The sequence below is a fragment of the Hemiscyllium ocellatum genome, chromosome 5, assembly GCF_020745735.1.
Source record: "Hemiscyllium ocellatum isolate sHemOce1 chromosome 5, sHemOce1.pat.X.cur, whole genome shotgun sequence".
Taxonomy (NCBI): domain Eukaryota; kingdom Metazoa; phylum Chordata; class Chondrichthyes; order Orectolobiformes; family Hemiscylliidae; genus Hemiscyllium; species Hemiscyllium ocellatum.
This window is the reverse complement of record NC_083405.1, coordinates 81,003,166-81,017,127: the sequence shown is the minus strand read 5'-3', so window position 1 is coordinate 81,017,127 and position 13,962 is coordinate 81,003,166. Positions and strand designations below refer to the sequence as shown.

The window sequence follows — 13,962 nt, the reverse complement described above, 5'->3', positions numbered from 1 at the left end:
GCAGCATTGCTAACCACTGAGCCACTATGCTGCCCAGAAACATTGTATCCGAAAACAAGGGCAATTACATTATGAGAAACATGAATAGGTGCATTTTCTCTAGCCAACAGATAGATATGAAGGGATAAATTGAGAAAAATGAGCAGGAACGGCAGATGGCCAGTGCTACCCACCAGGTAGTGTTGCATTTTTTTTATGCTACCCTTGATGCTCTGATAGTAGCTGTGGTGAAAGGCAAAGGAGAAGAGATAAAGTGAAGCAGAGTAAGCCGACATTGTTTGAGGTGGCACAAATGTTATCAGTTTCACTTTCCTCACAAAATCAAGCCTCTCAGCTATTGCGATGGAACTATATTGAAAGCTCCTCTTTCATATAACCTTTTTCATGTTGCAGCCATGAGCATGAATGATTCCTACTGGGCTCCTGACAGCTACTCTCATGTTCCACATTCCCACGGTCCCTGTGTTTGTCGTTTGAAAATTGCTACCCGCAACTACTCATGTTCCCAATGAATTGTACAATAAGCTTGACAGTTAATTTATTAGAGGTGTGCAGGTTGCCAGCTCCATTCCTCCACCAAACCCTGTCCTCTCTTTGAAAACCTAATCATATCATTATGATGTGGGGAACCAGTGACATCTTCTGAGTACTTGGTTGAATGGGACCAACCATCCCACAGGCAATTGACAATTCAGACCTGCATCAAGAAGATGTGTTATGCAAAATGGTTATTTATCATATAATTAGTTGGACGTATACAATATATATGCTGACATTTTTTAAAAAATTTGCATAGCTGAACATTTGCAAAACAGCCATAATGTTACAATTTCAAAGAATGCAAGTTTCAACACAACATTTGTAACACTTTCAGAAATAGGTGACATAATCCAGTTGTAAGTAGAAGAAGTATTTGGTTTTGGATAGTAACGGGGCAAACAATCTTTTCCCCTTTCTCTTTTTCTGAAACCCTTTTATCAAACTGCATGAATTGAAAATGCACTGGAAGACCTCACCATTGCACGTGTGAATCTACATCAGCGTTTCCAGGAAAAGAGATTTCAACCAGTCATAACTGATCCATGAAGAAACCCAATGCCAACAGCGAAGTAGTGAGTGATTTTGGCTGCAGACCAGCAGCTGGAACAAGCTGTGAACAAAGTTGAAAAAGGTGGTGCGGGAAAAACACAGCAGGCTAGGCAGCATCCGAGGAGCAGGAGAATCGACATTTCGGGCATACGCCCTTCTTCAGGAATGAGGCTGGTGTGCCAGGCGGGCTGAGATAAAAGGTGGGGGGAGGGAATTTGGGGGAGGGGTGTTGGGAATACGATAGGTGGAAGGAGGTGAGGGTGAGGGCAATAGGCTGGAGAGGGGGTGGGGGCGGAGAGGTAAGGAAGAAGATTGCAGGTTAAGAGGGCGGTGCTGAACCTGGGGGTTGGGACTGAGATAAGATGGGGGGAGGGGAAATGAGGAAACTGGAGAAATCTGAGTTCATCCCTTGTGGTTGGAGGGTTCCTAGGCGGAAGATGAGGTGATCTTCCTCCAGCCGTCATGTGGTTCAGGGTCTGGCGAATGTCCTTGGCAGAGTGGGAGGGGGAGTTAAAGTGTTCAGCCACGGGACGGTTGGGTTGGTTGGTGCAGGTGTCCCAGAGGTATTCCCTGAAACGTTCCACAAGTAGGCGGTCTGTCTCCCCAATGTAGAGGAGACCACATCGGGTGCAATGGACACAGTAAATGATGTCCGCCCCTACAATCTGTGAACAAGTCTTCTTTTTCAAATGTAACCCTTACATGGTCAAAAAGGAAGAGTGTGTTTTTGTACCAATGCATGTGTTTGTGTATGTACATATAGTGGGCGGCATGGTGGCACATAGGTTAGCACTGCTGCCTCACAGCACCAGAGACTCAGGTTCAATTCCTGTCTCGGGCAACTGACAGTGTGGAGTTTGCACATTCTCCCCGTGTCTGTGTGGGTTTTCTCCAGGTGCTCTGGTTTCCAAAAATGTGCAGGTTAGGTGAATTGGCCATGCTAAATTGCCTGTAGTGTTAGGTGTAGGGGAATGGGTCTGGATGGGTTGTGCTTAACCAGGTTGGTGTGGGCTTGTTGGGCTGAAGGGCCTGTTTCCACACAGTAAGTAATCTAAAAAAAAGTGTATATATACACATATGTGTATATAAGTTCTGGTTTTATCACATACAAACTTTTCTACTTCATTTGTGGGAAGTAGCCATCACTGGTGAAACCTGCATTTATTGCTCAATTCTAATTGCCATGGAGAAGGTGATAGTGAGCTGCCTTCTTAAGCTATTTTAGTCCTGAAATGTAGAGACTCCCAAGCTGTTATTAGGTATGGACTTCCAGGATTTTGATGCAGTGACTGTATGGGAAGGGTAATGTAATTCCATGTTAGGAAGGTGTGTGGCTTGGAGTGGAACTTGCAAGCAGTGAGTGTCCTCTGCAAATGCTGTCCAAGGTTTTCAAGGTGGTCATCATTGGTCTGGAAGGTGCTGTCAGTGGAGTCTTGGGAAGTTACTGCAATGCATCTTCTAGACAGTAAACACTGCTGTCATTCTGCATTGTAATGTAATAAGGGAATAAATGTTGAAGATGGTGAATGGGGTGACAGCCAAGAATGATGTATTTTCCTAGTGATGTCAAGCTTCTTTAGTGTTATTCAAGCTGCACCCATCCAGGCAAGTGGGGAGTATTCCATCACACCCCTGCCTTATGCAGTGTAAATGGTGGACAGGTTTTGGGGAGATAGGAGGTGAATAAATTTGCTGTGGGCAGTGGAGGAGTGGGGTAGGGGAAAAAATATGTCCACTCCTAACAATTAGGTCATGAAACCTGGAAAGAATATAGAGAAATTAAACATAGAATTATTCAGAAAGGACTAGTGACTGCAGTGGGAACCAATTCAAGACCTGTGTGAATGGATGAGCTGTGAGGATTTGATTCATCATTTACATTTGTAACTGTCCTACAATACATTTTGAACTGCCTCATAATTTCTCACCTGTGCCATAATTGGTTCAATAAGGTCAACTTTTTCTCCCTCCTGAGACTCAAAGCGGAGAATCTGATCGTAATTTGTTTCGTGGAACCCCACTCTGTTAACATTGTCAAAAAGACTTAGCAGGTGAGCCTGAAACAATCAAAGTATTTTTTGTTAATACACAGGCATAATCTCTAAAAATCATTTGTTCATCCTGACTCTGTCAGAAGGCAGGTTGTTGGCTTGTCACCTCCTGATGCTTCATTCTGAGCTGTTTCATTCAGTAGTAATTTATTATTATCTTCCACTCTCAGCAACAAGCCAAGGAGGAATGGAACCTATGCTGGTGAATTCATTCAAAACCACAGACCTGTCATTAGCCAACTGAGACAACCAGCTCACATGGTTGCATTTGCTATTTGTTCATAAGATGTGGACATGGCTGACAAGACGAGCATTTATTGACCATCTTTAATTGACTGTGAGAAAGTAGAGGTGAACTGCATTCTCAAACCATTACGGTCCATGCAATGCAGCTATACCCATCATACTACTGGGAAGGGAATTCCAGGACTTTAACCCACTGGCAGTGAAGGAGCATGTTTAATGTTTTTGTCAAACGTTATTTTACAATACATTATTTAGTCCATTTTTAGATTATTCAGCATTTTTCATTTTTGACTGCACTATTTCCCCTCCATTTTTGCAACATTTTATCTTTTCACCCATTGTTTGTAGGTGTTAGTATGTTCAGACAGACATTGGTCCAAAGCTTCCTCCATATTCTACAGATCTCCCATCACAACTGGAAAACCAGCAGAATATTTCAAAATATAATGAAGGTCTGGTTGTACTGTCTAGTGGCATTTTTTGGAAGGTTCTTTTCAGAAGTTTTTGAAGTTAACTTTTGGAAGATAATGAGACAGACTTCAGTTGGCCCTTAAAAGCCAAGTTAACAGCTGAAGTCAATGCCAGGCACAGAAATTCTACCCCAATAATTTCACGCCTGAGACGTACTGAACATCAACACAAAGTGCCAGTGGGACCCAATAGAGTCATAGAGATGCACAGCATGGAATCAGACCTTTTGGTCCAACTTGTCCGTGCCGACCAAATATCCTAACATAATCTAGTTCCATTTGCTAGCACTTGGCACATGTCCTGATGAAGGGCTTTGGCCCGAAACATCAATTTTCCTGCTTCTCAGATGCTGCCTGACCTGCTGTACCTTTCCAGCACTACTCTAATCTTGACTCTTGGCCCATATCCATCTAACCCTTCCTATTCATATACCCACCCAGATGCATTTTAAATGCTGTAATTGTACCAGACTTCACCACTTCCTCTGGCATTTCATTTACATACCACCCTCTGCATGAGAAAATTGCCCCTTAGGTCCCTTTTAAATCTTTCCTCTCTCACCTTAAACCTATGCCCTCCAGTTATGGCCTCCCACACCCCAAGGAAAAGACCTTGTCCATTTACCCTATCCACGTCCCTCATGATTTTATAAACGCCTATAAGGTCACCCCTCTGCCTCCGACGCTCCAAGGAAAACAGCCCCAGCCTATTCATCCTCTCCCTGTAGCTCAAATCCTCCAACCCTGGCAACATCCTTGTAAATCTTTTCTGAACCCTTTCAAGTTTCACAACATCCTTCCGATAGGAAGGAGACCAGAAATGCATGCAACATTCCAAAAGTGGCCTAACCACTGTCCCGTACAACCGCACAGTATGACCTCCCAACTCATACACTCAACGCTCTGACGAATAAAGGAATGCATACCAAACGCCTCCTTCACTATCCTATCTTCCTGCGACTCCACTTTCAAGGAGCTATGAACCTGAACTCCAAGGTCACTTTGTTCAGCAACACTCCCATGGCCTTACCATTAAGAGTATAAGGCCTCCTCTGATTTGCTTTTCCAAAATGCAGCACCTCACATTTATCTAAATTAAACTCCATCTGCCACTCCTCAGCCCATTGGCCTATCTGATCAAGATCCCATCCTACTCTGAGGTAACCTTTGTCACTGTCCAGTACACCTCCAATTTTGGTGTCATCTGCAAACTTACTGACTGTACCTCCTATATTTACTTCCAAATCATTTATGTAAATGACAAAAAGCAGTGGACCCAGCACCGATCCTTGTGGCACACCACTGGTCACAGGCCTCCAGTCTGAAAAGCAACCCTCCACCAGCAACTTTGAGCCAGTTCTGTATCAAAGTGGCTAGTTTTCTTTCTATTCCATGAGATCTAACCTTGCTAACCAGTCAACCATGAGGAACCCTGTTGAACATCTTACTGAAGTCCATATGGATCATGTCCACCGCTCTCCACTCATCAATCCTCTTTGTTAATTCTTCAAACAAAAACTCAGTCAAATTCAGAAAAATTAAGTAAGAAGACTTTGAACTCTAAAGGAGTGCATGTATGTGTCCTACAACCAATACCCAATCTCACCCACTATGACATCTGAAAGGACAAAAACCTTACAGCATATGATTTGCTAAACCAACACATATAAAGCACATCAGGCATTTCTTTGCTCATAACTGAGTGGATAAATTTTCATCATATCTAATTGGCCTTGTGGGAAACAATATACACATGTTGTTGGAATAGTGGTGTTACAACCACATATTCTGCTTGTAATCTGCAGAGAAACAAGAACATCTGAAAGAGCAGGTTGGAAACACTCTACCTGTATGGTGTGAGAATCAGAGGCTTGGCCAAGGATTTCCAGCAGAGCGGGGTCGGAAACAAAGAAAAATCTGGGAAATAAAAGGCGCTTCTTTTCCAAATATCCAGTGAGCGATTTCTGACACATCTCTAGCTGCTCCAGTAAATATGGCAAAAGTTGAGCTAAAGTCTCGTCACCTACACAGCACTGCACAATGTTTGTATTTTCATGAGCTCTCTGCATGATCTTCTGCCATGACTTGTCAATGTTCTGAAATCTTTTGGCCTCCTGAAGTAGAACAAATGGGTTAGCTTAGTCAACAGAACTACAAACACATCACATATTGTAAAATTTCATTTTGAATGGTTTATTTAAAGACCAATTCCTTAATAACAGCTATTAGTAAACATTCATGATCAAAGATATCGAATTATTACCATGCATGTGCAGTTGTCATATTGTGGGATTATTTAAAATTTGGTCTTCAAGACATTTAATAGGTCCAATGGTTTGCCCATGAATAGAAGTAGTTAATTGAATTGTTTATTCAGAAAATGTTATACAGCCTACCTCCTCAGATACAGTGGTCCTTACACCTGCCAATCTTGAAAAAAAAAAGCAACCTATCTCAAATCTGTCACTCCTCTTCAAAGTCCTTGAACAGCACATCCCAAATCCAGGCCCATCTTGCCTAAGGTCCTTGTTTGAATCCATACAATCAGTTTCCACCCTTTGGCCATAATACTAAAACAGCTCTTTGAAAGTTGTATGTGTTATGTGGCTGTGACAAAGGTAAACTATCCTTCTTGCCTTTGCAACCTAACTGCAGTTTTTGACTTGGAGGTGCCGGTGTTGGACTGGGGTGTACAATGATGAAGGAGCAGCATGCCGAAAGCTAGTGCTTCCAAATAAACATGTTGGACTATAACCTGGTATTGTATAATTTTTAACTTTGTGCAGCCTTTGATAGCATCGTTCATTCCATACTTTTCTAACACTTTTCTGCTAAAGTGCTACTGGGTGGGACTGTAACTGTTTTGTTCCATTCTTATTTATCTCATTGTGGACAGGAAATCACTTGCACTATTCCCACTATTTGCACTGTTATCTCTGGTGTCCTTCAAGAATATATTTTTGTCACCCTTTTATTTTGAAACTATGTGCAGACATATAGTAGCCTCATCCCGAAACAGAACATCACATGACCATCTCTCTTAATACGTTCATGATTCAATCTCCAGAATTGCATCAGCAGAAATTTCTTCTGGTAAGGTCCTGGGGAGTGTTGCTGAACAAACAGACTTTGGAGTGCATAGGTGGATAGGATAGTGAAGAAGGCGTTTGGTGTGCTTTCCTTTATTGGGCTGAGCATTGAGTATACAAGTTAGAAGTCCATGTTGTGGCTTACTGGACATTGTTTAGGCCACTTTTGGAATAGTGTGTGCAATTCTGGTCTCCATCCTATAGGAAGGATATTGTGAAACTTAAATGGGTTCAGAAAAGATTTACAAGGATGTTACCAGGTTGGAGATCTTGAGCTGTAGGGAGAGGTTGAATGGGCTGGGGTTATTTTCCCTGGAGAATTGGAGGCTGAGAGTGACCTGATAGAAGTTTATAAAATCATGAGGGGCATGGATAGGGTAAATAGATAAGGTCTTTTCTCTGGGGTGGGGGAGTCCAGAACTAGAGGGCATAGGTTTAGGGTAAGAGGGGAAAGATAAAAAAGGGACCTAAGAGGCAACTTCTTCACACAGAGGATGGTACGTGTATGGAATGAGCTGCCAGAGTAAGTGGTGGAGGTTGATAATAATTACCCAACATTTAAAAGACATCTGGATGGGTATAAGAATAGGAAAGGTTTGAGGGATATGTGCCAAGTACTGGCAAATGGAATTAGATTAATTTAGGATATCTAGTTGGCATGGATGAATTGGACCAAAAGATCTGTTTCCATGCTGGACATCTCTATGACTCTGTGAGTCTAATGGAAAGACTTAAGCCATTGCCTTTATTCCCCTCTACAGAATCCATCCCTAATAGCCAATTCCATCTATCTCTCTAGGAACTTTCAGAAGCTGAACCATACAATGTGCAATCTTGGTATTTGCATCCTAGCTTAACATTACATATTCTGGCTACTTCAACCTCAAAGACTTGTTGGCAATCCTACTTCAGTTTAACAGTTGGTGAAATTCTCCATCTCTGTCTTTATTACTTGTTTCAGAGAACACCTCTGGGACACCCGGACCAACCAACCCAACCACCCCATGGCATTTCAGAGAACACCTCTGGGACACCCGGACCAACCAACCCAACCACCCCGTGGCTCAACACTTTAACTCCCCCTCCACTCCACCAAGGACACGCAGGTACTTGGACTCCTCCACCACCAGACCATAACAACACGACGGTTGGAGGAAGAGCGCCTCATCTTCCGCCTGGGAACCCTCCAACCACAAGGGATGAACTCAGATTTCTCCAGTTTCGCCATTTCCCCTCCCCCCACCTTGTCTCAGTCGAATCCCTCGAACTCAGCACCCCCTTCCTAACCTGCAATCTTCTTCCTGACCTCTCCGTCCCCACCCCACTCCGGCCTATCACCCTCACCTGACCTCCTTCCACCTATCACATCTCCATCGCCCCTCCCCCAAGTCCCTCCTCCCTACCTTTTATTTTAGCTGCTGGACACACTTTCCTCATTCCTGATGAAGGGCTGATGCCCGAAACATCGAATTTCCTGCTCCTTGGATGCTGCCTGACCTGCTGCGCTTTTCCAGCAACACATTTTCAGCTCTGATCTCCAGCATCTGCAGACCTCTCTTTCTCCTCCTTTATTACTTGTAGACTTGACTACTTTACCAGTGGGCCAGCCTCATATATTTTGTCCTAAATAAACTTGCGGTCACCTCAAATGCAGTTACATTAAATTCATTTCAATGATCACCCCTTTGCTCACTGTCCTCCATTGATTCTATGAAGCAATACTACAATTTTAAAATTCTCATCCTTTTATTTGACTCCTTACATCACCTGTCACCCACAACCCACTCATAATCTGTGATCCTTCCTGCTCGTTATTTGTCCCTCTTCTTATACTTGAGGGTTCAGATTTTAATGTTCTATCATTAGCGCCTTTGCCTTCAGTGACCAAGTCCTAAAGCTTTGGAATTGCCTCCTAAAAGCTAACTCCCTCACTTTCTCCTGAAGCATGTCCTTAAAACCAAGCTCTTACACCAAGTTTTTGGTCTCCTGCCCTAATATTATCTGGTGTGATTTCCCCATTCATCGTTAGTGAGGAAATTGTTGGAATTTATAATCAAGGGTATGATAACTGATCACCTTGCTGTTTGTCAGAGAGAGGCAGCATTAATTCATGATGGGTAGGTCAGGCCTGACAAACCTCATCAAGACTTTTGAAGAGGTGACGATAAGTGGTGGACAGGGGTACGTCAATGGATGTTGTTTATATGGACTTCCAGGAGGCTATTAATAAAGTCCCACACAAGAGACTATTTGCTATGGTGGAAGGTCACAGAATTGAGAGCAAACTATTGATATAGATAGAAAATTGGTTGAATGGTGGGAAACAAAGAATTGGAATAATGGGTAAGCACTCAAATTGTTAGGACACAACTGTTGGTGCTCCACAAAGATCTGTGTTGGAGTCTCAATTATTCATAATAATTCATTAATGACTTGAATAATGGCATAAAAAGTCAAATATCCAAATCTGCTGATGACACAAAATTGAGCAATATTGTAGATAGTGTTGATGACATCATAAAATTACAACAGGATGTTGATAGATTAGGTGAATGGGCAAAACTGTGGTAGATGGATTTTAATATAAACAAGTGTGACATCATCCATTTCAAAGCAAAAAAGAATAAATTTGGTTTGTTTTTTAGGAGGCACAAAGTTAAATACAAAGGATTACCAACAAGAATGGATGTTAGGTGCATAGCTCTTTAAAATGCCATTAGGGGATGCAAAAAATAGTTAGAAGACTAATGGAATGCTGGCCTTCATATCTGAAGGGTTTGAGTATAAGGCTGGAGTATAATTATGCTGCAGTTACACAAAACCTTAGTTAGACCCCACTTAGAGTACAACAGATCTAGGCACCTCATCTTAAGAGGGATGTTTTGCCCCAGAAGGAGTTCAATGCAGGTTTACAAGGTTTACCAGAGCCTTATACAGCCTCCAGGAATTAAGTTATGAGGAGAGATTTTTAAAAAAAATAGGTCTTTATTCTCTAGAATTTAATTGGTTAAGGAGTGATCTAATTGACATCTTCAGGATATTAACAGGGAAAGCCAGAATAGCTAAAGATAAACTATTTTCATGTTGTTGAAGATTCTAGAAAAAGGATGAAGGCCAGGCCATTCAAGAGAGCTGCCAGAAAGCACATCTACATACAAAGAGTATTGGAGGCTTGGAACTCTCTTCCTCAAATAGTGGTCAATGCTAATTAAATTATTAAAGTTAAATCTAAGGTCGACACATTTTTATTAAGTAAAGGTATCAAGGAATATGGGCCCAAGCCAGGCATTTGGAGTTAGGCCAGTTATTTGTGATTGTTATTGTTCGAGAAATGACAACATTGCTAGCACAGCACAGAGACGTTTCTGTTAAGTCTGTTAAGCAATTCAGAACAAACAGTTGCTTAAGACTCCCTCACAACAAGGGAGAGGTCCTGATACAAGGTAGTGGTTTGAATTAGTTTCAAACCCTCAGATCATAAACTATAGGAGCAGAATTAAACCAGTCAGCCCATCGAGTTTGCTCTGCCATTCAATCAAGACTGATATGTTTCTTAACCCAATTCACCTGCCTTCTCCCCAAAATTCTTGATCCCCCTACCAATCAAGAACCCATGTATCGTTGTCTTAAATATACTTAATGACTTGTCCTCCACAGTCCTCTGCAGCAATGAACTCCATACATTAACCATCCTCTGCTGAAGAAATTCCTCCTCATCTCAATTCTTATCCCTTCACTCTGAGGCTATGCAATCAGGTCCTGGTCTCTCCTACTAAGTGGAAACATCTTACTCACATCCAGGACTCTCAGTATTCTGTAAATTCAATCAGGTCCTCCCTCATCCTTCTAAATTTCATGGATTACAGACCCAGAGGCCTCAGCCGCTCTTCATATGATAAGCCCTTCATCTCAGGGTCATTCTTCTAAACCTTCGCTGGATGCCCTCCAACACCAGCACATTTTCCTCAGAAACTGAGCCGAAAACTGCTCAGACTATTCCAAATGCAGTCTGACCAGAGGCTTATACAGCCTTAGCAGTACATGTCAGCTCATGTATTCAAGTTCTTTTTAAATAAATGTGTAACTTTTGAACTTCCAATTGAACCTGCATGTTAACCTTAAGAGAATCCTGAACTAGAACTCTCAAGTCCCTTTATGCTTCAGATTTCTGAAGCCTTTCCCTATTTATAAAATAGTCGAAAAGTGTGGCACTGTAAAAGCACAGCAGCTCAGGCAGTATCCAGGGAGCAGGAAATTCTCCTGCTCCTCAGATGCTGCCTGACCTTCTGTGCTTTTCCAGTGCCACACCTTCTAACTCTGACTCTCCAGCATCTGCAGTCCTCACTTTCTTCCATTTAGAAAATAGTCTATCCTTATATTCTTCCTACTGAAGTGCATAACTCCACACTTTTCCATATTATCAAGGATGTTTCTGCTGTAATACAACAGTTGTGTTTCTCTGCAACCTCGCACTATAAAGCAATCATGTCATAGAAAACCGCTTTAGAAAATCGCACGGTAGAAGATCACGAATAGAAAATTGTTTTACCCGTTTAGTAGAAAGTTTGTGTTATTCAAACAATGTTCACAATTTGTCAATCGCATTATAGCCAATTCAGGCTGATGAAACAAGCATTATAGCAGAATGAGCTGTATTACATCTGCCACTTGTCAGTTCACTCTCCTAGGCTGTTCAAGTCCTTCACAGCCTCTCTGCTTCCTCAACACTACCTGTCCCTCCACCTATCTTTGTGTCCATCTGTCCAGATCATTAATATATAACATGAATAGTTATGATCCCAATATGGACCCCTGCAAAACTCCATTAGTCACCAGCTGCCATCCTGAAAAAGACCCCTTATCCCTGCACACTGCCTTACGCCCATTAGTCAATCCTCTATCTATGTAAACACCTTGCCCTAACACCATGGGCTTTCTCTTATTTAAAAGTCTCCTGTGCAGCACCTTGAAATCCAAATATATCACCTCCACTGGCTCTCCTTTGTCTAATTTGCTCAGTACTTCCTCAAATAATTCTAACAGGCATGATCTCCACCTGACGAAGCTATGCTAACTCAGCCCTATTTTACCAAGTACTCCACAATATCTTCCTAAATAATGGACTCTAAAATCTTACCAACAATCGAGGTCAGGCTAACCAACCTTTAATTTCTTGTCTTCTACCTCCCTCCCTTCTTAAATGGGAGTATTACATTAACCATTTTTCCAGTCCCCTGGGACCTTCCCTGATTACAGTGATTCTTGAAGGATCACTATCAATGACACTACAATGTCTCAGCCATCTCCTTCAGAACTCTGAGCAATGTATCCACCGTCAGACTTTTTAACTTCCCTAGCACCTTCTCCTTAGAGTTGGCCACTAAACGCACCTCTGCTCCTGACAATGCTGAAATTCTGATCTGCTGCTGGTGTCTTCCACAAGAAAACTGGTACAATGTACTTATTCAGTTTCTCTACCACTTCTTTGTTCTCCATGACTACTTTTCCAGCCTCATTTTCCAGTGGTCCAATGTCCACTCTCTTCTTTCTTACCTTTTATATAACTAAATAAACTTGCAATCTTCTTTTATATTACTAGCTAGCTTACCCTCATATATCATCTTCTTCTGCTTATTGCTTTTTTAGTTATTCTCTGATGGTTTCTAAAGACTTCCCAATTTTCTGGCTTTCCACTGATTTTCACTATATTATAGGCTTTTTCTTTTGCTTAAATGTTGTTCCTGCTTTCCTTGTCAGTCATGGTTGCCTCATCTTCCCCTTAATATGTTTTTTCTTCCTTGGGATGAAATTCAGCTGTGCCTCCTGAATTACCCCAAGGAACTCCTGCCATTGCTGCTCCACCGTTTTCTCTGCTAGGCTCCCCTTCCAATCTATACTGGCCAGCTCCTCCCTCATGTCTTTGTAGTTACCTTTACTCAGTTGTAATATTATTTCATCTGATTCCAACATCTCCCTCTCAAACTCCAGGATGAATTTGTTCATTCTATGGTAACTGTTCCCTAGGGGTTCCTTCACGTTAAACTTCCTAAGCAAGTCTGCTTCATTATACATCATCAAATTCACATTGCCTGTTCCCTAATGGACTCCACCACAAGCTGCTTGAAAAAAAACTGCCAGTGAATTCCTTTTCTTGCGATCGGCTACCAACCTGATTTTCCCAATCCACTTGCATATTTAAGTCCTCCAAGATTATTGTAATAGTTCCTTTCTTACATGATTTTTCTATTTTCTGATTTATTTTAGTCCCCACATCCTGACTACTGCTAGGAGGCCTGTACACAACTTCCACCAGGGGCTGTTATCCTTTATGGTTCCTCAATTCTACCCAGACAGATTCTATACATTCTGACTCTATATCACGTCTTGTTCTCAATTTAATTTCATGTCTTACTAAATTGGCAACCCCACCTCCTGTCCATCTGCCTGTCCTTTTGATAGAGTGTGTATTAGAGCCATAATATCCTTACAGTCAAAGAGTGTGGTGATGGAAAAGCACAGCCAGTCAGGCAGCATCCAAGGAGCAGGAGAATCAACATTTCAGGCACAAGCCCTTCATCAGGAATCCCTTTGCAGCCATGTTTCCATACATTCTGTCCTATCAGTTATTCTGGAAACTTTAATAACTTCTGCTGACCTCTCTCCTCCCCTCTAATTTTTTCCATAAATTTCCATGCAACTCAACTCATCCTCCACACTTTAGTTTAAAGCCTTACCCATATCTCTAGTTATGTGATTCACCAGCACTCTGGTCCCAGCATGATTCAGGTGAAGCCTGTCACATTGGAACAGCTCCGTCCTTCCCAGTACTGGCACCAACATCCCATAAGTCAACCATTTCTCCCACACCAATCCTTGAGCCATGCGTTTACCTCTTTAATTTTGGGAACCCTGTGCCAGTTTGCTCATGGTTCATATAGTACTCCAGAGATTATTACATTTTTGGCTCTGCTTTATGATTTAGCCCCTAGCTGCTCAAGTTCCCACACAGAACTTCCT

General features: G+C 42.1%; 1 protein-coding gene across 1 annotated transcript in view; it reads right to left on the bottom strand.

Moving 5' to 3' along the window:
* The window catches only part of dnah5l (dynein, axonemal, heavy chain 5 like), a 340,633-nt gene that overhangs the window by 186,585 nt on the left and 140,086 nt on the right, over positions 1–13,962 (bottom strand). The window contains exons 35-36 of the mRNA XM_060825520.1: positions 5,704–5,970; positions 3,018–3,146 (exon numbers count right to left, since the gene is read on the bottom strand). Of these exons, the coding sequence (XP_060681503.1) occupies positions 3,018–3,146; positions 5,704–5,970 (396 nt within the window). The remainder of the gene's footprint in view (positions 1–3,017; positions 3,147–5,703; positions 5,971–13,962) is intronic.